The sequence below is a fragment of the Martes martes genome (genome assembly GCF_963455335.1).
Source record: "Martes martes genome assembly, chromosome: 9".
NCBI lineage: Eukaryota > Metazoa > Chordata > Mammalia > Carnivora > Mustelidae > Martes > Martes martes.
In genome coordinates, this window is record NC_137896.1 from 33202133 (window position 1) to 33227929 (window position 25797).

General features: G+C 37.8%; 1 protein-coding gene across 3 annotated transcripts in view; it reads left to right on the forward strand.

The window, feature by feature from the left end:
• Nucleotides 1-25797, forward strand: part of PLCB1 (phospholipase C beta 1) — a 684602-nt gene that overhangs the window by 487825 nt on the left and 170980 nt on the right. For all 3 annotated transcript variants that reach the window (XM_080813475.1, XM_080813477.1, XM_080813476.1), the window contains exon 10: nt 10528-10674. In XM_080813475.1, coding sequence (XP_080669601.1) covers nt 10528-10674 — 147 coding nt within the window. The remainder of the gene's footprint in view (nt 1-10527; nt 10675-25797) is intronic.

The following is a 25797-nucleotide window of genomic DNA, read 5'->3' on the forward strand; positions in this document are numbered from 1 at the left end:
CTTATCGGTAGAAGATGAGGACCTATGGATTTATTTCAGATATGCTTCTTACTTGGGAATTTAAAAAGAAATTCTACCAGGGCTGAACAAAGAAGTTAAGAGAGGGTGTTGACACAGTGGGTAACTGGTCATTGCAGTGTAATGAAGTACAATCAACTCTTCTATTGTTTAAGAATTGATTTGCCCTATTCCGAATTATCCTAGCCCCCTCTTTCTGGTCTCTTTTGATGGCTTTAGACATTTAATGCTGCCTGATTAGTGCATCTGCCAGGGGCTAAGCAGAGGGAGGAAATAAAAATCATTCTGCTGTTTCTAGCCACCGGGGAACACCAGAGCTTGGAATTTTCTGGAGCATTTCCAGGAAGAGTCATAGCCTTCTCTCTTCAGGACATCATACTTATCTGGAACTTCCCCAAGACTTGGGGCAAGGAAGTCTTAGTCGAAGAGTGCTCTCAAACCAGGAAGAAAAGATGTCCCTTAGCTCTCCCTTCTCTGCCAAATCTCTCTTCCCTGGGGCAAAGTTAGAATATTTTGTTGCTGTGTGTACTGGAGAAGGGTGAGAGGACTTGGAAAGGAAGAGAGGAAATCTCTCATCTGTTAAATACTCCCAACTACCCCAGAATTGAATATGCAATTTATTTCAGCTGCCTCAGAACTTAATTCCAGAAGTCTCCTTAAATAGTTTTTTTAAGATTTAATCAGATAATTTCTCAGGCAGTGCTTTGAAGTCAAATTGTAATTTTACGTGAGAGACTTGGGAAATAGAATTACATTAAATCAAATTAAATCTGGATGGTATTTTCTTCTGATTGAATGAAATCATGAGGGACACATCCCAGGACCACCATAAGGGGAGCTGGAAAATTCACTGACATTCATAAAATCAAAGGCCAGCTTGTCTCTGTCATGACTGCCTTAGAAACTTGTGGACATTGACCTCTCCTTACACACACTCCCATACCTGTTCCACACCAGCAGCCTTATGAGGTTGGTAAGAGAAACCAAGGGGACCAAGCACATTTCTAGCTGATAAGTACCTGAGAGCTCAGACTGCTTCTGTGACTCTGACTACTCTCTACCTGGGAAAAACCTGACTGACAAATGACCCATCTAATGCCTTCTGTGATGAAATATTAGTCACTGCTTACTCTTCACTAGAAAGATGTAAATTAAAGAAAACTAGGGAGACCTGTGAAAAGTCTCTGACCAGGCAAAGTAGGTCTATAACAGAAGACCTTCAGTTCCTCCCATCCGATTCGATTTTACCTAAAAGTAGTGGGATAAAGTGATAAAGTATGTGAAATCTGACTTTTTAAACTTAAAAATTCTGTAGGCTGGTGTAGTAGAAAAATCATGGAATATCAGGAGAAATGTGATGGTCTGAATATATTCATCTAAATTAAATTCTCTTTAAACCAACTAAAATTGCATCAAAGGAAATATTTTTTAAAGGCATAATCTGGGAAGGGTGGAGACAATAGGTTAAGGGATAATAATTACATAATGTTGGCAGCTAGCTGTGTACTTACAGCTAACCGTCCTAAGAAAACTGATCATGATCTGACATGTGAAAAGCTGGGGACCAATCTGAGTTATTCCATGAACACTTAAAAGTCTTAAAAACTGATGATCTTAGGTTCATCTGAACATGAGTTTAGCCTAAAATAAGGAGGACTAGTTAACTATTGTTTAAGGAATAGTGAGAACTCCCACCCGGATAAAGACTGAAGGTTTACTCTCTGGAGACAAGAAAACAGAGTCTGAAGATGACACAGTACCAGATGAAGGAAGGGTTACCACACTGAAAACAAGGAGATAAAGTTACATATTTTATGTATACATAAACTTACTGAGTGCTGAGTCCTCCCTCCTTCTTTCCCCCAGGTGCTCTGGAGTACTGACATGCAGGCCTGCACTCTCTTGGCAAGTGATTAGATAGATCTTCTCTCAGGACTCTGATCAGCCCAAGATGAAAGACCTAACTGTACTGACATTAGGGGTTGCTCCAAAGACACAAAGAATGATCCCTTTACAATGAAAATTTATTTTCAAGTTATAGTCAGTTATCCAGATGCATTCAAAAATCCAATCAAACTTTTAGTTTACCAATTTGAAATATAAACAGAAAACTAAAAATTACTGAACATATGAAGAAACTTTCCTTTTTTTAAAAAAAAAAAAAGTAGAAATAAAGAAGGACACCTTGGTGGCTCAGTCGGTTAAGGCTCTGCCTTTAGCTCAAGTCATGATCCTGGAGTCCTAGGATTGAGCCCCATGTCCAACTCCCTGCTTAGCAGGGAGTCTGCTTCTCCCTCTCCTTCTGCCCCTCCCCCTGCTCATTCTCTCTCTCTCTTTTTTGCTCACTCTCTCTCAAATAAATAAATAAGATTTTTTTTAAGTAGAAATAAGGAAAGTATATAACTTTGAATAAAATAATGGTTATGTAGTGAGAAGAAAAACTTTAATTATACATATATTATTTATATCCTTAGAAAGATAACAACATATTGCACTACTGAAAAAGAACACAATGCTGTTTTTTAAAGAAATGTCAGAGAACACAAACTGGCTCTTAGACATTGAAAAAAAGACAGGAGAAACAAAACACTAAAAGAAGTGTTGGGAAAAAAGCTGAGGAAATCTCCCAGAAAGTAGAAAAAGAAATAAAATAAAATAAAAAATAGAAGACAGGATGTATTAAAATGCAAAACTTGCCCAATAATGTTCCAGAAAGAAAGAACAGAGGAAATTATCATAAAGATTATTCATGAAATGTTCAAATAAAAGGATAATAGCTTTCATACTAAAAGGGGTCAAAGAGTGCCCAGCACAGAAGATAAAGATAAGCCTATACCAAAGCACAGTGTTGCAAAATTTCAGGAAACAGGGACTGAATAAGATGCTAAAAATTTCCAGGAAGAGAAAATAAACAATTTTTTTAAATAGGCCACATAACTGTTTTAAGGATGGTGAATCAGTAAGTCTTCAGACCTCTTAATAGCCACACTAGAAGCTAAAAGACAATTAAGCAAAATTTCCCACAAAAATTTAAAAGAAAATTTTTTCCAACCTAGACTAGTATACCCAGCTAAACTAGTAATCAAGTCTGTGAGTGTCATGAAGCCATTTTAGACATACAAGTCTCGAAAATTTTCACATTCATGAACACTTTCTCAGGAATCTACTGACAAATGTGCTACCACTAAAATGAAAAGGCTAACTATGAAAGAGGAAGACATGGTATACAAAAAAATGAAAGAACTTCAACAAAGAATAGAGGTGAAAGAAATGGAAGTTAATCCATCTAGATTGGAGTAGGTCATAAGACTCCAAAAAGACTTCTTCAAGAAAGTGAAACTGGGAGGACATGTGTTATATTTGAACATATTGCAAAGAGGTTTAGATAACTGATTGAGCATTTGAGTTGGATTCAAGATACATGCAAAAAAATTAAGCAAATGACAAAACAAGACAATTATTAACTACAGGGAAAATTTTAAATTGTGTGTGAAAAGAAAAATAATTATTGGTTTACTACATGACTCAGCCCTGAATAGAATACATAGTCATGATAATATAAGCACTGAATACTGATCTAACTAAACTACAATGTAACTATCTCAGAAGGATGAGAAGAATGCGTACATGTGCTGTGGAGTAGAGAAAAGAAAGAGCACTATCCTCATCTCCCATGGTGGGAAGTCAAAAAATAGTACTACAAACATTATTTTGAGACATAGGGGTAAATACCAAAAGAATCAACAAAAAGATCTGGAACCATTTGCTTCTAACAAGGGAAAATGAGGGGGCTTATTTCTACTCTCCATCAGAGTAGAAGTGGTTCTGGGCAGCAGCTATGAAAGAGATCTAAATTTAGAAAACAACCCTTGCCTATTGCTTGTGAACCATACTGTTTTCCCCTAGACATCTGTTGCATTAGTGTCTGTACATCAGAAGCAAAACAGTGGGGTGGCTTCTTAACTGTACCTTTGCCACTCCACCAACTGGCCACACTCAGCCAACTCTCCTCTATCTTCGGCCAGACCTGGGCAGCGGAATGGTAAAAAAGTAAATGGAACAGAACTGGATCACATTGAGTTGGACCAGAAGGTTCCTACGTAGCCAACGTGAAATTATGAGTTTGCTAAATGGGACTCCAAACTCTTTAGCCACGTGTACAGTAGGATATTACCCCAACTGGAAGTAACCTGAACTGCACATCAAAGGGCATCAAAAAAGAATTCTACATGCTATGTTTTTTAAGTCTTGAAGGTCAGGACACTGACATACACATCCTCATTATTCTCAACTTCTGGCACACAGTTTGACCCTCACTACAAATGTGCTCATTAATAACCACCACCAAGGGGTGCCCCAACTTCAGGGTAAGATCAAGATTTCTTGTTCTTCCTGGAGAGACTTGATCGGAAACATCTTTTTTTAGATCCCTGGAACAGGTATTCAAGGGAGAAAGTTCTGTTGATCTAGTTTTCCAGAAGCCAGTAGATAAAGCAGTCAGGACTTGAGAAGGTGAAAGAACCAGTCCACCAAGCTCTTGATAGACCTTTCTGTTGTAGTCTCCAGAGCTCCCTTTTGTGGACACAGATCCTCCTTACTCTTAATCGTTCCCAAAAGCCATTGGATGTCCCCAGGTTTAGAGAAGGCATCAGAATAGCTTGTACCTCATAAATATACAAGAGCATTTGCATGTGCACTTGTAAGCATGAGAAAAATCCAGCTGAGGGTCACTGGACACACCAATGGTTTTAAAGCATCCCTGGAAGATCTCATCTTGTCACAGCAGAGTTTCAAATTTCCGTCTTCCTGAAATGTTCAGGAGGACACCAGAGGAGCCTCAGTCATTATCTGCCCCATGGGAGGGAGGGAAGCAGAAGGAGGGAGAGGTATCATTGCTGGCCATGACATTCGTGCAAAGATGCATGACAGTTTCTTTGCAGCAAAGATATCACTGAAGAATTATGAGATGTATGAATGGCCCTTAGGGAACATCATTTTGTCATGCCACTTGCCTCTTTTATCTCTTTCAATATTGTTTCTCCCCACTGAAGTCAGATCTTTCCACTCATGCCTCATCAGTTTCCTTTTTCATTGGACACCAGAGCTTCTGAAGAGAAAAGTTTCATAGAGCAGCGTTTTCCTATTCCTTAAAGGAGTTCTATTTTTCCTACTTCGGTAGGTGCCATGATATGAGTGACATGTCCAATTGGAAATGTATCAATCTTCTATTAAGAAAATATGTAAGGGACTTTATTTGTAGCCTTTGCAAGCTGGCCTTGTCCTTCTGGACTTCTCTTCTTGGTTTTATTCCAGAAAATTGTAGCATTGCTTTTAGTTGTGATTTGATGTTTTCTAATGTCATCCTATTATGGGACAGTTTGTTTTAATTTAGCTAGTAATCATCCCTAATATATTAAACTACTTGAACTCACTGAGGTTTAGAGGGAGAAGAGACTTAAGAGCCCATATAGTTTACCCAGCCTGTGGTTGAGGAATTTGTCCCCGGTCAGTTACTGCTGACAGAAATGGAGGCTAGATTTCTTGTTCTGTTACTAATTTTTTTTTTAGAAAAGCAATGTTTCCTATCCTAACTCTCAAGGTTTTTCATTTTTCTATGCTCCTCAGTGGACCAGGAAAAAAAATTTTAAGCAGTTTTGCAAAAACAGTGCAAGGTTGATGGAGAAAGAAGGACTGATACATTTAAGTCAACAGCAATAATCCAGCTGTAGGTCATCTGCAACAAAGGAAAATCCTCTAAAAGTGTGCTTTCTGTCCCAGAGCCAGTCAGAACTATTTTTTAAGCTAAGTTATTATGCCAAAAAAATCTGCATTTTTGCAAATGTACTCCTGACCCTCAGGATTTATAAGCTTACTACGCCTTATCCTTACTGTTTCATTGACTTTCCTTGACTTTGACATATCTCTGCCTAGTCATTTGATGCATCAAAAGCCTTGCATATTGGCTCCTTTACTAGGAAAGCCAAGATTTGGAGTTGAAAAATTGCTCCCAGGTGTCTGCTCACCTGCAGTCTGCAGTCATATTCTGAACTGTCCTTCAAACTCTTGCATTGTTCTTATTCAAAGTTAAGTAAATTCCTTCACAGGGGATTTTTAAATTATTTGATCAAATTAATTGTAAATAGTCCTTGCAAGTACTGAGTCACTCAACTCTTTTTTTTTTAACTGATTTTAATCTAAACTAAAACATTAGGTTAAAATCACTCCTATGAAATAATAAAGATAGAGAAGATAACCAGAATTTATGTTTAATTGACCTACAGAAAATTAATCAGCTTTATATTCAATTTAGTAATGTTTTTATAGGTTTGGGGGGGTTTTGTTTGGGTAATGTGCTGACACACACATATGTATGCCTTAGTGTTTCATAGCTCTTTTTGGCTTTGTCATTTTCCTAGTTTTCTCAGTAATGAGTTAAATAAAAGTTTGACACATGTTCTTTGATATATAGTAAAGTATAACTTGATCTTAATTATAATATCCTCATTTGAGAATAACAAATACATAGCTTTTGTACCCCCCACTTCTCTGTCCTGCACCCATAAAACATACCAAAATCAGTCATAGGTGTGGCTTAGAATTTTTCTCAACATAAGCCTCCAGAAAGCACTAGACACAATACATGGGCATCAATGTTCAAGTTAGAATTAGTCACCCTCACCATATTGGCATGTTTTGTTTTAAATGCTCTCTAGAGTCACTGGTCAGACCAAAAGATATTTATTCCTGCAAGATATCAGACATGACAGCCTGAGAGTCACCACACCATAAAAACAGTTGGTTTAGTTCCACAGTATTTTATTGCTGTCATTTCTATGCCTTCAGAAGGAGCATTACACTTGTGAGCTTTCCACACTCCACAGCTCCCTGGTGTGCACAATATTCCATCAGTCACATTACTTTTTCTTTGCTGGCCCCTAAGACACTTGCCTTGACTCCCTGTCCTCTGAGAAATAACTGGAGTTAGGACTGAGCTGGATGAAGTTGTCATTGGCATAGGTTAAAAAATGCCAACATTAGCAATTTCATATGATTTGACCTGATCGGACCAAAGAATCAAAATGATTCTCTCCTTGGTGATCTTCCAGTTTGAAATGAACTTATTTCCTATTTTGAATCACCAATCAGCCCCCTCCTCCAACCCCACAAAAGGACTGATTGAACACCTACGGTGTGCAAAGCACTGTGGTAGATTCCAGGACAACAAGGATACAAACATGCACCCTGCTTTGGGGGAGCTCACGCCTGGTTTGCAAGGCATGAATGATCTTACTTTTATGAGATTGTGAGTTCTGTGAAGGCAGAAAGAGGCTGTGCTTCACGGTGCTTTATTTTTCTGTGGACCCAGCGCATGGCAGATGTCTGATGACTGTTAAACAAGATGGTAGAGAAGTGGAAGGTAGTGAGAGAAGCAAGAAGGAAAGGAAAGAAGGAGGGAGGAATGGGCAGTAATGGGAGAGGCTGCCAAGATGGATGTGTCACAGAAAGAAAGGAGGACAATGACAAAATTTTTTTAAATGTATTTCTAATGAGTTTTATACTCCAGAATAGTTTTTAAAGCCATCTATTGAAATAGCTTTGACTCTACATGCATTGATTTTAGTTTGTTTCCAAAATGAAGCCAGTCTGAAAGGATATACGCATTTCACCATAAATGAATTTTAAAACCAAGGCTTCCGGCGCAGTACCCAAAGCGTTCTCATCAACAGTAGCATGTTCGGAACAATTGCTTTGTTAGGTGATGGTGATTTGGAGGTACATACTATGGTATCTATTAAAAATGTGCTCAAACAGGAGAGACTGGTGGGCTTGATCATGGGAACATGAGGCTCTAGATCTCGGGGTTATGAGTTTGAGCACCAGATTGGGTAGAGAGATTACTTAAAAATAAACTCTTTTTTAAAAAATATTTTATTTATTTGAGGGAGAGAGAGAATGAGAGTAGCATAAGAGTGGGACGGTCAGAGGGAGAACCAGACCCCCTGCTGAGCAGGAAGCCTGATGTGGAACTCGATCCCAGGACTCCAGGATCATGACCTGAGCTGAAGGCAGTTCCTCAACCAACTGAGCTACCCAGGCATCCTACTTAAAAATAAACTCTTGAAAAAAAAAAAAAATTCACACAAACAGCAGGGTGAGGACCTTAATGTCCTGTTTCTTATTTCTAATGCACGAGAACTTCTTAACACTTTTTCCCTTTGTCATTACTGAAATTATCAAGGTATACGTTAGTGCTGACTTTTAAGATGTTCACAGTCAGATTATTATTCCTATTTCAGTTTGATTAGGAAGATTTCTCTTTTTATAAAACCCAGCTCCACTGATCAAGACCCAATGACCAAATTTATTTTTTTAGTTTATTTATTCCTGGAAAATAGTAAAGACAATTTAGCTATGTTTCCCCAGAACTGGGAAAAATATTCATCAATTATTTTGAGACATGTATTAGATGTGAAAAGATTTACAGTGGCTCCTGGGTGGCTCAGTCAGTTAAGTGTCTGACTCTTAATTTTGGATCAGGTTGCAATCTTGGGGTGCCAGGATCGAACCCCACATCATGTTCCATGCTCAGGGAGGCATCTGTCTCTCCCTTTTTCCCTCTTGCTCTGCCCCTCCTCTCACACGCTCTCTTTATCTGTCAAATAAATACGTAAGTAAAAGATTCAGACTATGGTAAATAGTTAACACTAGCTTTGCCACTTGTAGATGACATACCTCTTATCATTCGAGAGTAATGTTCAATAAAAATTAGAATTATTATGTATATATTTTTACCTCCAGGGTTATAGTAGGGGTGAAGAGAAGGAAAAAAGCACTGATGAAAGAGTAACTTGTTAGAACTTTAACAGAAAGCAAATTGGTTATGTATACTAAAAGCCTTAAAAATGTGCATTGTCTTGAACCAGCTGTTCTATTCCTGGGAATTCATCTTAAGGAAATAATTAAGGGTTTGAACAAAGAGTTGGCCGTCAGTGTATTCAGTACAATGTCACTTACACTAGTGAAAAATTAGAAACAACTTTAATGTCCAATGATAAGGGAATATTATTTAGTCATGCTATGGTTACATGTTTATACATATAAAATACAAATATTACAGGTTACATGACAATTTTTATCATATATTGTTCCACTAATACAAAGGTTATTATTCCAATTAAGTTTAATCTAATAAAATTAATAAATGATTGCACCTTCATAAAAAAATTACACACACACACACACCCCCATGTTTTTTTTCCTGGAAGCAAACACACCAAGATCTTAACAGCACCTAGGTCTGGAGAAAGAGTTAGGCATGTTTAGAAAAGTTGTTTTTGTTTTGTTTTTTTAAAGATTTTATTTATTTATTTGACAGGCAGAGATCACAAGTAGGCAGAGAGGCAGGCAGAGAGAGAGGGGGAAGCAGGATCCCCACTGAGCAGAGAGCCCGATGTGGGGCTCGATCCCAGGACCCTGAGACCATGACCTGAGCCGAAGGCAGAGACTTTAACCCACTGAGCCACCCAGACACCCCTAGAAAAGTTTTAATTTTCCTTTCTGTTCATCTCAGTGCCTAATTTTTTTTTTCAGTGAACGTACAACACTATTATGTTAACATAAAACTGTTTGGACAAGAAGAAAGAAATGCTACCCTCCAATGTTTACAAGCAACGTCTCCACTGCTCTCAAATGTGCTGGGGTCTTGGAGGCTCTGATTGTTATGGTTGAAGAAACAAACTTGTGGTCATGGATCAAAAGAGTGAGGATGGCCTTTCTGGGCGTTCCATAAAGATTACCGCAATAAAGATAAAGGATTCTCTCAATACTTAGCATTAGTCACTTTGGAGAGGTTACAACAAAAGCAAAAATTCTAAATAGGGTCCAAGTGAACTGAAGTGTGTGTCATAGCTCTTCCATTTGAAGTAAAGTCATTCTACACAAGAAATTTGAAGACCTCTTTGTTTCTGAGCCTTCAATTTTTTATTCCTAAGACAGACTCATTTGTAATCATCTATAGTTTCTGGTTCAGAGAAAAAGATCATTAATTGAAAATACTTCTGCTTTATTTTAAATAATAAAACCACTCATGAATAACTTTTTTGATTATAAAAGTAACCTATATACAATAAGAGAAAATTTGGAAATTCACTCCTAATTGTATTACCCAGAGATAAGCGCTAATAACATTTTGATGTCCATTCATAAAGTTGATAACCATTTTAATTTAAAAACAAGAGATTGGTATTTAGGTATTTAAATCCTCTGAAAGTCAGGGAGGTTCATGTAAATGTATTTTTCTCCATTCTCTGTGGCATTGGTAGATAACTGTGAAATAATGTAACCCTCAACTTCTGTTATCCATGTTAAAATGCAATTGCGGCTATTGTCTTCTACCTTGGATGTACCAGAGTTTTCAGGACAAAGAAAAAAAACAGTTCAAGCAACATGATACCAGCACTCCGTAGAAAGGACGCATTCACATTCTTCTTAACTCTTTATTTCCTCCAGGACAGATATCAGTGGATGGCTTTATGCGCTATCTGAGTGGAGAAGAAAATGGAGTCGTTTCACCTGAGAAGCTGGATTTGAATGAAGATATGTCTCAGCCCCTCTCTCACTATTTCATCAATTCCTCACACAACACCTACCTCACAGGTACGAATTCATAGTTCTCTGACAATGACTTTAGCCCATTTCCCCAAATTTCACCAACCCCTACTTTCTGTTGTTCAGAAGGGAGGGGGCGCATTCTTTCATTTCCTGTAAAACACCTCTGAGAACTGAGCTCTGGGAGCAGAGTTTCCGCCTGTAAGACACCATATCACTTCTTCACAACATATCTCTTCCCCAATTTTTAAGTCTTCTAAAATATATCACATCTGGTATCTTTGGGCCAACGGAATTTTTGTGTAGCTGAACTGCTTCTTCAGTGGACTTCAAGCCTTTGGCAATACTCTGGACTGTTTTCATGTACAGGAAATTTCCAAAGCATACATGACTTATGTATGACTTCAAGGCAAATAGCTAACTTTGCCCAAGGTGGAATGGAGCTTTAGATGTAAACAAATTTAACCCTGAATGACAACCTATACTTCTTTATAAATAGGGGCATGTGGTTTGTGTTGCAGGATAGATCGGCAAAGCTAAGAATGTAATGACAAGGGAGACCCAGGCACTGTATTTTCAGGGGTGTCGAAGAGAATTTCACAGTCCCAGTTACATGAGACATAAGCAGTTCTTTCATCTAAATTCCTTAAGGTGATCCGTTGATCCCAGGATAAATGTATGTTGTATTGGTATCAAATGGGGCATTGGCCTGGTGTCCCACACTTGGTGAAAAAACAGCTTAGAATAAAAATGACCCTGTGACAGAGAGAGCAAAGTAGCCTCCAGACAGCGAGAGTGAGCTGTCTCAGGATGCTTCCATATAATCTGAGAGCATCATGACATAACCACATAGTCTGAGTTCTGGTCAGTCAAAATACAGTTGTATGTTCTCCATAAAAACTGGGAGGCTCTCAAGCAGCCTGTTTTGTTTCAATTGGCGTTATCTACTGGGAGAGATGCATGCCAAATCTAACTAGATTCATATTTGGTTCATCCTAGCCTCTATTCTTGTCATTTCTTGTTGCATAATAAATCACTCAAAAATTCGGTGGCATAAAACACCCACCATATTATTTTCCTCCATTTTCTGCATGTCAGGAATTCAGAGAGGGCATGAGAGGAGATGGCTTCTCTTTCCTGGTGTCTTGGGCTTCAACTGCCAAATAAGTGCCTAGGGGTAATGCAAACACATTGGGTGCTGGAATCATCTGGATGCTTCTCCAACATGTCTGGAACTTGGGCTCAGTTAGGACTCGTCATCTTTTGCCTATAAGAGCCTCACCATGTAGCTTGGACTTCCTCACAGCATGGCAGCCCCAGCGTAGGTAGACCTCTGACATGGCAGGCCATGGCTGCAAGAGCAGATGTCCCAAAGAACAAGGAGGAAGCTTAATTGCCTTATTATACTTCACCTCTGAAGTTCTGTGTGGTCAATTCTTTATTTGTCAAAACAGTCACAAACCTACCCAGATTCAAAGGGAGAAAACATAGACCCTAGGTCTCATTGGGAGGAGTGTCAAACTATTTTTAATTTTTTGTCTTCTCAGGGGAATCTTAATCTTATTTGGTACCATTGACGAATTTGACATTCTGGTGAAATCGATGGACCCTTCTAAGTGTAGTGATAAATGAATAAAATAAAATATATAGGATGAAAGAGGAGATAATTTCCAACAAAATATTTTTATCAAATATTTAAAAAGAGATGTGTGGTAAAATAATATATTTCTATAAGCACAATTTAAATACTAGCATAAATAATATGATGTGACCATTTGCAACAATGGAACATGATATGAAAATATCTGTGATTTCTCCTTGTGGCTCACAGTTCTGCTTGTACTACTGTGATTTGTGACCTGCATTTATAACTGAAGAGATTACCACATTTTATATAGAGGTTTAAATTAAAGGCATAATCTTGTTTCTCATCCAAGTTTGAGGAGATTGACAGAACCTCAGTTAAGGTCTTTCAGATGAGAGGGGAGGAGTCAAGATGGTGGAGAAGTAGCAGGCTGAGACTACATCAGGTAGCAGTAGATCAGGTAGATAGCTTATCAATCCACTGCGAACACCTACAAATCCAACAGGAGATCAAAGAGAAGAAGAACAGCAATTCTAGAAACAGAAAATCAACCACTTTCTGAAAGGTAGGACAGCAGAGAAGTGAATCCAAAGCAACGGGAAGATAGACTGCGGGGGGAGGGGCCAGCTCCTGGCAAGCAGCAGAGCATCCGAGCTCTAAATCAGGACTTTTAAAAGTCTGCTCCACTGAGGGACATTGCTCCAGAGGCTAAACCGGGGTGAAGACCACACGGGACCAGCTTGACCCTAGGTCCTGCAGGGTCACAGAAGGATCGGGGGTGTCTGAGTGTTGCAGAGCTTGCAGCTATTAGACAGAGGAAGCTGGCTACAGAGACAGAGCCGAGGAGTGAGCTCTCAGCCCGGGGTTACCTTGAACCGGTCGCAGGCTGGGTGAGCTCGGAGCGCGGCCAGAGGCCAGGGAGACGGGAGTGATTGGGCTATTTTCTCTGAGGGGGCACTGAGGAGTGGGGCCCCGAGCTCTCAGCGCCTCCAGGCCAGAGATTGGGCAGCTGCCATTTTCATTCCCATCCTCCGGAACTCTATGGAAAGCATTCAGGGGACAAAAGCTCCCGAAAGCGAACCCGAGCGGATTCCTTAGCCTGGCCCCTGGTAAGGGCGGTGCAATTCCACCTCAGGCAAAGACACTTGAGAATCACTACAACAGGCCCCTCCCCCAGAAGATCAACAAGAAACCCAGCCAAGACCAAGTTCACCTACCAAGGACAGCAGCAGAATTCCAGAGGAGGAGAAAGCAAATCACGGAACTCATGGCTTTCTCCCCATGATTCTTTAGTCTTGTGGTTAATTTAATTTTTTTTTAATTTTATTTTTTTTCTTCTGCTAAATTTTTTTTAACTTTTACCCTTTTCTTTTTTAATGTTTTTTAATTAGTTTATCTAATATATATATATTTTTTTCTTTTTTATATTTTTTCTTTATTTGTTTTCTTTTTTAATTTTTTTTTTTCTGAACTTCTTTTTATCCCCTTTCTCCCCCCCCCACAATTTGGGGTCTCTTCTGATTTGGTTAAAATGCATTTTCCTGGGGTCTTTGCCACCCTTTCAGTATTTTATTTGCTCCTTCATATACTCTTATCTGGACAAAATGACAAGGCGGAAAAACTCACCACAAAAAAAAGAACAAGAGGCAGTACCAAAGGCTAGGGACCTAATCAATACAGACATTGGTAATATGTCAGATCTAGAGTTCAGAATGACAATTCTCAAGGTTCTAGCCGGGCTCGAAAAAGGCATGGAAGATATTAGAGAAACCTTTTCTGGAAAGATAAAAGCCCTTTCTGGAGAAATAAAAGAATGAAAATCTAACCAAGTTGAAATCAAAAAAGCTATTAATGAGGTGCAATAAAAAATGGAGGCTCTTACTGCTAAGATAAATGAGGCAGAAGAAAGAATTAGTGATATAGAAGACCAAATGACAGAGAATAAAGAAGCTGAGCAAAAGAGGGACAAACAGCTACTGGACCACGAGGGGAGAATTCGAGAGATAAGTGACACCATAAGACGAAACATTAGAATAATTGGGATTCCAGAAGAAGAAGAAAGAGAGAGGGGAGAAGAAGGTATATTGGAGAGAATTATTGTAGAGAATTTCCCTAATATGGCAAAGGGAACAAGCATCAAAATACAGGAGGTGCAGAGAACCCCCCTCAAAATCAACAAGAATAGGTCCACACTCCGTCACCGAATAGTAAAATTTACAAGTCTTAGCGACAAAGAGAAAATCCTGAAAGCAGCCCGAGAAAAGAAGTCTGTAACATACAATGGTAAAAATATTAGATTGGCAACGGACTTATCCACAGAGACCTGGCAGGCCAGAAAGAACTGCCATGATATATTCAGAGCACTAAATGAGGAAAAACATGCAGCCAAGAATACTATATCCAGCTAGGCTATCATTGAAAATAGAAGGAGAGATAAAAAGTTTCCAGGACAAACAAAAACTGAAAGAATTTGCAAACACCAAACCAGCTCTACAGGAAATATTGAAAGCGGTCCTCTAAGCAAAGAGAGAGCCTAAAAGTAGTAGATCAGAAAGGAACAGAGACAATATACAGTAAAAGTCACCTTACAGGCAATACAAAGGCACTAAATTCATATCTCTCAATAGTTACCCTGAATGTTAATGGGCTAAATGCCCCAATCAAAAGACACAGGGTACCAGAATGGATAAAAAAACAAAACCCATCAATATGTTGCCTACAAAAAACTCATTTTAGACCCAAAGACACCTCCAGATTTAAAGTGAGGGGGTGGAAAACAATGTACCTTGTTAATGGACACCAGAAGAAAGCTGGGGTGGCAATCCTTATATCAGATCAATTAGATTTTAAGCCAAAGACTATAATAAGAGATGAGGAAGGACACTATATCATACTCAAAGGGTCGGTCCAACAAGATCTAACAATTTTAAATATCTATGCCCCTAACATGGGAGCAGCCAACTATATACACCAATTAATAACAAAATCAAAGAAACACATCAACACTAATACAATCATAGTAGGGGATTTTAACACTCCCCTCACTGAAATGGACAGATCATCCAAGCAGAAGATCAACAAGGAAATAAAGGCCTTAAATGACACACTGGACCAGATGGACATCACAGATATATTCAGAATATTTCATCCCAAAGCAACATAATACACATTCTTCTCTAGTGCACATGGAACATTCTCCAGAATGGATCACATCATGGGTCATAAATCAGGTCTCAACTGGTATCAAAAGATTGGGATCATTCCCTGAATATTTTCAGACCACAATGCTCTGAAGCTAGAACTCAATCACAAGAGGAAATTTGGAAAGAACCCAAATACGTGGAGACTAAACAGCATCCTTCTAAAGAATGAATGGATCAACCAGGAAATTAAAGAAGAATTGAAAAAATTCATGGAAACAAATGATAATGAAAACACAACAGTTCAAAATCTGTGGGACACAGCAAAGGCAGTCCTGAGAGGAAAATATACAGCGGTACAAGCCTTTCTCAAGAAACAAGAAAGGTCTCAAATACACAACCTAACCCTACCCCTAAAGGAGCTGGAGAAAGAACAACAAAGAAAGTCTAAACCCAGCAGGAGAAGAGAAATCATAAAGATCAGAGCAGAAATCAATGAAATAGAAACCAAAAAATCAATAGAACAAATCAACAAACCTAGGAGCTGGTTCTTTGAAAGAATTAATAAGATTGATAAACCCCTGGCCAGACTTATCAAAAAGATAAGAGAAAGGACCCAAATAAATAAAATCATGAATGAAAGAGGAGAGATCACAACTAACACCAATGAAATACAAACAATTATAAGAACATATTATGAGCAACTCTACGCCAACAAATTTGACAATCTGGAAGAAATGGATGCATTCCTAGAGACATATAAACTACCACAACTCAACCAGGAAGAAATAGAAAGCCTGAAAAAACCCATAACCAGTAAGGAGATTGAAACAGTCATCAAAAATCTCCAAACAAACAAAAGCCCAGGGCCAGACGGCTTCCCAGGGGAATTCTACCAAACATTTAAAGAAGAATTAATTCCTATTCTCCTGAAACTGTTCCAAAAAATAGAAATGGAAGGAAAACTTCCAAACTCATTTTATGAGGCCAGCATCACCTTGATCCCAAAACCAGACAAGGATCCCATCAAAAAAGAGAATTACAGACCAATATCATTAATGAACACAGATGCGAAAATTCTCACCAAAATACTAGCCAATAGGATTCAACATTACATTAAAAGGATTATTCACCATGACCAAGTGGAATTTATTCCAGGGCTGCAACGTTGGTTCAACATCCACAAATCAATCAATGTGATACAACACATTAATAAAAGAAAGAACAAGAACCATTTGATACTCTCAATAATGCTGAAAAAGCATTTGGCAAAGTACAGCATCCCTTCCTGATCAAAACTCTTCAAAGTGTAGGGATAGAGGACACATACCTCAATATTATCAAAGCCATCTATGAAAAACCCACCGCAAATATCATTCTCAATGGAGAAAAACCGAAAGCTTTTCTGCTAAGGTCAGGAACATGGCAAGGATGTCCGTTATCACCACTGCTATTCAACATAGTACTAGAAGTCCTAGCCTCAGCAATCAGACAGCAAAAAGAAATTAAAGGCATCCAAATCAGCAAAGAAGAAGTCGAGTTATCGCTCTTTGCAGATGATATGATACTATATGTGGAAAACCCAAAAGACTCCACTCCAAAACTGCTAGAACTTGTACAGGAATTTACTAAACTGTCAGGATATAAAATCAATGCTCAGAAATCAGTTGCATTTCTCTACACCAACAACAAGACAGAAGAAAGAGAAATTAAGGAGTCAATCCCATTTACAATTGCACCCAAAACTATAAGATACCTAGGAATAAACCTAACCAAAGAGGCTAAGAATCTATACTCAGAAAACTATAAAGTACTCATGAAAGAAATTGAGAAAGACACAAAGAAATGGAAAAATGTTCCATGCTCCTGGATTGGAAGAACAAATATTGTGAAAATGTCTATGCTACCTAAAGCAATCTACACATTTAATGCAATCCCTATCAAAATTCCACCCATTTTTTTTTTCAAAGAAATGGAACAAATAATCCTAAAATTTATATGGAACCAGAAAAGACCTCAAATAGCCAAAGGAATATTGAAAAAGAAAGCCAAAGTTGGTGGCATCACAATTCCAGACTTCAAGCTCTATTACAAAGTTGTCATCATCAAGACAGCATGGTACTGGCACAAAAACAGACACATAGATCAATGGAATAGAATAGAGATCCCAGAAATAGACCCTCAACTCTATGGTCAACTAATCTTCAACAAAGCAGGAAAGAATGTCCAATGGAAAAAAGACAGGCTCTTCAACAAATGGTGTTGGGAAAATTGGACGGCCACATGCAGAAAAATGAAATTGGACCATTTCCTTACACCACACACGAAAATAGACTCAAAATGGATGAAGGACCTCAATGTGAGAAAGGAATCCATCAAAATCCTTGAGAAGAACACAGGCAGCAACCTCTTTGACATCAGCCGCAGCAACGTCTTCCTAGGAACATCGCCAAAGGCAAGGGAAGCAAGGGCAAAAATGAACTATTGGGATTTCATCAAGATCAAAAGCTTTTGCACAGCAAAGGAAACGGTTAACAAAACCAAAAGACAACTGACAGAATGGGAGAAGATATTTGCAAACGACATATCAGATAAAGGGCTAGTGTCCAAAATCTATAAAGAACTTATCAAACTCAACACCCAAAGAACAAATAATCCAATCAAGAAATGGGCAGAAGACATGAACAGACATTTCTGCAAAGAAGACATCCAGATGGCCAACAGACACATGAAAAAGTGCTCCACATCACTCGGCATCAGGGAAATACAAATCAAAACCACAATGAGATATCATCTCACACCAGTCAGAATAGCTAAAATTAACAAGTCAGGAAATGACAGATGCTGGCGAGGTTGCGGAGAAAGGGGAACCCTCCTACACTGTTGTTGGGAATGCAAGCTGGTGCAACCACTCTGGAAAACAGCATGGAATTTCCTCAAAAAGTTGAAAAGAGAACTACCCTATGACCCAGCAATTGTACTACTGGGTATTTACCCTAAAGATACAAACGTAGTGATCTGAAGGGGCACGTGCACCCGAATGTTTATAGCAGCAATGTCCACAATAGCCAAACTATGGAAAGAACCTAGAAGTCCATCATCAGATGAATGGATAAAGAAGATGTGGTATATATACACAATGGAATACTATACAGCCATCAAAAGAATGAAATCTTGTCATTTGCGATGACGTGGTTGGAACTAGAGGGTATCATGCTTAGTGAAATAAGTCAGTCAGAGAAAGACAACTATCATATGACCTCCCTGATATGAGGAAGTGAAGATGCAACATGGGAGGTTAGGGGGGTAGGAGAAGATTAAATGAAACAAGATGGGGGGCGCCTGGGTGGCTCAGTGGGTTAAAGCCTCTACCTTCGGCTCGGGTCATGATCCTAGGGTCCTGGGATCGAGCCCCGCATCAGGCTTTCTGCTCAGCAGGGAGCCTGCTTCCTCCTTTCTCTCTCTGCCTGCCTCTCTGCCTACTTGTGATCTCTGTCAAATAAATAAATAAAAATCTTTAAAAAAAAAAAAGAAAAGAAAAGAAACAAGATGGGATCGGAAGGGAAACAAACCATAAGTGACTCTTAATCTCACAAAACAAACTGAGGGTTGCTGGGGGGAGGGGGGTCGGGAGAGGGGGGGTGGGTTTATGGACATTGGGTAGGGTATGTGCTATGGTGAGTGCTGTGAAATGTGTAAACCTGGCGATTCACAGACCTGTACCCCTGGGGATAAAAATACTTTATATGTTTATAAAAGAATAAAAAAAAAATTTTTTAAAGGCAAAAAAAAAAGAAAGATCTTTCAGTTGATAGCCTCCTAAACAATATAACTATAAAGACTGGCAGATGATGGCATCTTGCATTTGTCGTATACTTAGGACCACAAGATTCTTGAAAATACAGAAGTATATTTTCAGTTCAATTTCGGACATCGTACGTGGTTTCACCTGCCTGAAAGTCACAATATGCAGTAATTTTACTAAGAGTCTGTTTTAAGTCCTTCCAACTGATGTATTTACATTCATGAATATCTATATTATTTTCTTATAATAAATGAAGTAATGGTAGCAAAATGATTGAGTAATAAGACTGACTGGATATATCATCTACTGGTTTTACCTTCTCTCAGAATAGGGTCTCTCTGCTTATCTTAATGGATTTATGGTTTTCAGATCTTATGTAAGTTCACCAACCACAGCCAGTGTTCTCTTTTTGATACTCAAATTGTCTCAGTTTTGGTCGATGGCTTCTATAGTCTCTTGACATGATCCATTGATCTTTGAAAATGTCCTTGCTTTCTGGCACATAAAAATCTTCCAGGCTCATCTTTTTCCTTTCTGTACCACCACAGAATCAGACTTTTCCCCAAATGACCTTTGTTTTCCTTGAGTGAAAAAAAAAATCATATGGGTAACAGCAATTTGAACCCCACACTATGGAACATTGTTTCTGGACCATTTCAGTGAACAAAGCATGATAAGATACATTTGTGTCTGAACTGTGCCAGTTCACAAAACTATTTTCATTCCTATCTTCTAATTTATTTAAATTCCTGAGTCTATAACTGTGCTTTCTTTATCAATCTTGATACCTATGAAATTATACATAATTAATTCATTTGCTTTACTAACAACACAATAATAGCTCCAAGAAAATTATTTGGTATCAGTAGGAATGATAAAACTACAGAATACTGTTCAGTTTTTCTCTGCAATTCCTTTTTGTTGCTTTTAACTGCATTTCATTAAGGATTTTTCATCCAGTGAATTTCTTCCAGAGTCACTCATTCACCCTTCCTCTGAATAACTTGGTAAGCACAGATGTGTTTGAGAATTTGGCTTCATTGTGTTGGCTTGGTTTTAGGGTGTTAGCATATTAATAGCTAATAGTTACCCGTAGTTGGAACTTTCAGTTACTAGGAAAGAGAAGGGCCTACTCTCTTTTTTGATGAAGAAAGAGTTCAAATAACTATCTCCAATTTCAAAATAAAAGTTTCATATCACTATCACCTGATACACATGATTTCTGACCAAGTAAACCAATTCTCTCTCCCACTATTCAATTTCTTGTAGTATGAGAATCACAAATTTTCAAATATTCAGGTTTAAAACTATGTTATCTATGTGAAACCATATTCTGATCTTTTTTTTTTAACTTGCTCACTTTTCTGAGCCATATATTATTTTACTGAGGTTTGCATTATGTAAATCCACATTTTCACAATGTCACCTTATCCCAATACCAGTCAAATTTTTCTTTTTCCTACAGGGAATTAAAAAGCAGTTTCCATATAGTTAACAAAAAAAATGTATGTATAAATTCTAATATGCGCTTTGGATGTCTTGTTTGAAATTCTCTTTGACTTATTAGTAAAATTTGGTTTTACCTCATATGATATTATTAATATCCTTGCTTTAATTACAGAGAAACCTAATGTAGAACTCTCCCAGAGGTTTTTGAATATAACACTGATGATATAGAAGTCCAAGCTTCCCAAAGCCAATTAGGAATATTATAAAATAAAGTTATAACCAATGTATAACCCAATAGAATCCAATTAAATGTTAAAATCAATACCTAGAAAATGAGATTTTATTATATTTTTTAAGCATTTCCAGAACAAGAAGAAACTTTTTCTATAGAAATGTTATTTTGTATAGAGGGTATTTGATGGAAAAAGGAGTTTCCTACTCAAATGAGTTTTTCAAATGGTAGGTACTAACAAAGTTGACATCTATTGCAGTATGTTTTAAATGCAGGAAAAAGCTTATAGATTCGCAAACATCAAGGTTATGATCAACCCTCTCCCCTCACTGTTACCACCCTATTTATTTTCCTGTAGCACATTATGAACTAGTATTCCTGAGAAATGCTAGTCTAGATTCAAATAAGGAGGATTTTGATATTTGGAATGTTGTCTTCCAAGCATTCAAAGGAACTATAAAAATTAAATGTACAGTGTGAAAACCAATCAATTTAGCAGTGTGTTATTATTATTATGTCTATTTCTTTACTCATTATTGCTCCTTTGTTGACCACCAAGATGCCCAAAAAGAAAAATAAATAGGATCATTGAGAGAAGTGTATGTACAGAATGAGATGATTTTTAATTACGATGGTCATTTTTCTAGGGTTTTGGATAGTCTTGGTAGTCCATCAAGTAGTGATTATGTTTTAAATTATTGTTTTTCTTTGAGGAATCCACCCTTATGACTCAAAACGAAATTCTCTAAGGACAGAACAGTATGCACTCATTTCAACCTATACTTTTTCAGCTCTTCATAAATCTTCCCATAATCCAATCCATTTGGGAGATAATGGCTCCAGACTCATGGACAAAGCAAAGTAGTGTATCTCTGAATAATTAACATCCTCATTCAGCTTAGAAAGACAAAATAGATTTGAGGTTTTTGTTATCCTCTGATGAATTAAATTATCTGATTGAATATATCAAATAATTATTCAACTCCTCTTCTCACATATATGCTCTGGACTGCAGAAAAGTTCTAGAAGTAATTCAAGGCATAGTTTTACCCTTGTCGTTTATCCACTACCAATCTAGACTGAGCGTCACTCTCTGCTTTCCCATCTCTCCTACTCTTTTAACCCTTAACATATGTAACCTTTTATAACTTAGTTTTGGTGTAAAATACAAACCTATGAAAGTTAAGTGATAGAATGGAAGGAGATGACATTTAGCAAATAGACGACATTCAGATCTTCCTTTGAGAAAATTAACTCCTCTAAGCCTTAGTTTCTTCATTTGTGAAATGAAGATAAACTGAGACAGCCAGAGTATTTTTGGCCATAAGTAATAGGATATTGTTACTTAATGACTTAAATGTTAGGGGATTTATTATCAATCTCAACAAGAAGTCCAGAAGCAGAGTGGTTGAGGGTTGATTAAATCAAAGATTTCACTGTGTCATCAGAGACCCAAATGCTTTCTGTCTCTTTGCTCCCCTTATGGCTGCAAGTCCCTGTCTTGTGGCCCTTTGTACAAGTGAGTTGCCCCCCATACCCTGTAGCCTTTCCTTTATGCTCTATTAGATACAGCCCAAAGCTACACCACACAGCAATGCCTACATTAATCACTAATGTAGAACTCCAGTGCATGCTCAGGAAGAATTAAGATTTACCTTAGGACTGAGGACAGGATCCTAAAGCTTATCAGAACCTTAATTAAATATAATCTAAATAGAATTCTACTGGTGAGGAGAAAGAGAAAGAAAGGGAAACCAGAAGTGCAAGGTTGGGGTGAGAGTTTAAATTCCCTGGTACATGAGAACATCTCCATTATGTGTACTTGCCTACCTACCTAGATGGGTAAGGGTAAAGAATAGGTCTCATGTCATTTTTGTGTCCCCAGGAACCAGTATTTTGCCTCCCACAGAGGACATGTTTGGGAATGTACCCAGACCCTAATGGTGAGGCCTCTATAATAAGTAAGCATAAGTTGCTTCCCCACTTTCTCACCTAAGCCACCTTATGGCCATTCGATCCACGTTGAAGACAGTTTCATGGTCTCCCTGGGCTGGCAGGTACTATGGGAGAGACATCAGATCAAACTCATGCCCCTAGAAATGGTCAAGATGAATAACACATCCTATATATTTTGGGCAGTTTCCTTAACTGTAACTGTGGGATGAAGTGACCTGAATGGCTGACACAGCATTGAAAGCAAAAGGAGAAATAGTTCCCATCTCCATTTATTGAAGGAGATACTGTTTATTGAAGACCACTGAATTAACAAATGTATCACATTCTGGAAACTTTTTGCATGGAGATTGAAAAGAAGACAATACATAATGATAACTATAAATATAGACAATATCTCAGAAGCCTGTATTAATAGAGGGGTTGTTATTTTCAGTTTTCTAGTCTCTTCCATCCATGGATGCCTTGGGTAATCTTAGACAAAGCACACTGAACGTAGCCAGCTCACCCAAGTGAATGCAGTCAAGTGAGAAGTTGCAGAGCTATGACTTGGGGCAGTATTATGAATTAGTCTGAGATGGAGCTTTGGCTCCCAAGTTCAATCATGGACTTGGAATGTACTCCAGAGGGTATTCATAGCCAGGCAGAGGTGATGTCAGATATTAGTTTCAGAAATAACAAGGGTTGAGGGACTCATGACATATCATTAATCCCAACCCCACGCAATTCCCTGGCCCCAGAAACTATATATATTGGATGTAATAAAATAGAAATATAATGGATGGGTGGGATATAATCAAGAAGAGTTAGGAATCTTAGACAAGAAAAATAAACTAGGTTTGAGGATCTAGGCAGAAAAGGAGGAAAAATTGGAGAATATGAATACATATTTGGAAAAAAATCTCCATAAATGAAGGAAAACACACAGGAAACCTAACATGTATGCCAAGGAATAGGACAGTTATGGGTAAATGTGAGTTTTCTTAAAATATGCTTTTTTGGGGAGGCTTCCATTTCTAATAAAGACTATTCACTTTAAGATTGAACAACAGTTGATTTTGGAAGGCTTCTTTGGGCCTTAGGTGTTGGACAATAAACACAACATAGACTCTCTCTCTCTCTCTCTCTCTCTCTCTCTCATGTTCCATTCTTTAGTTTTGTTTTGTCTTTTTTTTTTTTCCTTCAGATTCCTTTTCATCTCACAACCCCAACCCCATGACTTACCATGTCTTTAAAAACATTAATTGATCAACATTCAAAAAGTTCATCAAATTCCTCTTATTCTTTGAATGATTGAAAAAAAATTTGCATGCAAATCCAAAGAAATGTTTCTAGAAATTTTTTGAATCTTTTATGACTGAAAACTCTAGTGTGAATTAAGTATTTATCGACTTCAATCTACCATTAAACCTTATCTAGCTTATAAACCCATGGCAACTTCCCTACTGAACTTGGAAACACTCAACAACCCATTAATGAAATAGACTCAAATCATAATGGTATTAGATAGTCAGTAATCCATAAACAATATTCTAGATAGTACACAAGAAAATCTGCTCTGCTCTCTAATAACCTACAATTTCCTGCAGGAACTAACATTTTTAATGAGTTAACCGAATATTCTTTGAATCCTTCACTCCCTTAATCCCTCCCTTAAGCTTAAAAAATCATGCAGGGGCGCCTGGGTGGCTCAGTGGGTTAAGCCGCTGCCTTCCACTCAGGTCATGATTTCAGAGTCCTGGGATCAGTCCCACATCAGGCTCTCTGCTCAGCAGGGAGCCTGCTTCCCTCTCTCGCTCTGCCCGCCTGTCTACTTGTGATCTCTCTCTGTCAAATAAATAAATAAAATCTTAAAAAAAAAAATAAAAAATCATGCAAATGACAACATTTTCTCCTCACGCTCACTGTCCCCTTCCCCTTTTCTACTGCAGCGGAGACCTTTATTACAACAAACTTTGAGGCAATTATAAATGGCAAATTGATTATCTAGCATCAGGAACTTTCTAGATTACTTTGTCAGCATTTCTTCTTTTGCAAACACATTTGTGTGTTTAAAATGCCCTATTTTTTCAGCAGAGAAAAATGATTATGAAAACCTACTTAATCAGCCTTTCATGCCTTTACTAGGGCTCCATAGAACTCAAGAATGTCATCCTTTTGTTATGCTGATATTTGGGTGTTGTGACATGCATATAAAAATAAAATTAGGCCAACAGGCTTAATCCCATTTTCTTTGTCCTATATGTCTCCACCAGGCAGAGCTTGTCTATTCCAGTAATTTTGACAGTTTTCTTCAGTTTGTCATTTTTTAGCTATTTAAAAAATGATGGAGACTTATAGAGTGGACATCAGAGAAACTCTTTAATGTGGAAAACCAAAAACTTACATTTGTGTGTTGATGGTGGGCTTGTCTTGAAAGTTATTTATTATTAATCTTTAAAAAAGGAACTTATCAAGAAATTAGTACCTTCCAATAACTACTTAAATGAAATTTAAAATGAAATTGTTTGGCTTCCATTCTTTTCCTCACACTTTATAAGTGCCTTGATTATTACAATTCTTATCACTTTACTGGAGGATTTCAGTTCTGTTCACAAAGTTTTTAAATTTTGAGAAAGTATATCAATTTTTTTTTCCTCTGTTGCTTGCTTTTGGTGTCATATGTACAAAACCACTGTCTAATTCAGGTCACCGATATTTATCCCTATGTTTTCTTCTAAGAGTTTTATAGTTTTATGTCTTATATTTAGGAGCTTAATCAATTTTGAGTTAACATTTCTTTTTTGTTTATGATGTGAGATGGGGATCCAACTTCATTATTTTGCATGTGGCTATCCAGTGGTCCTCGCACTATTTGTTGAAAATAATGTGTTCTGCAGTGAATTGTCTTGGCACCTTTGTTGTAAGTCAATTGACGATAAATGTGAAGGTTTATTTCTATACTTTCAGTTCTATTCCATTGATCTAATGTCCTTATGCCAGTAACACACTGTCTTGTAGTTTTGTA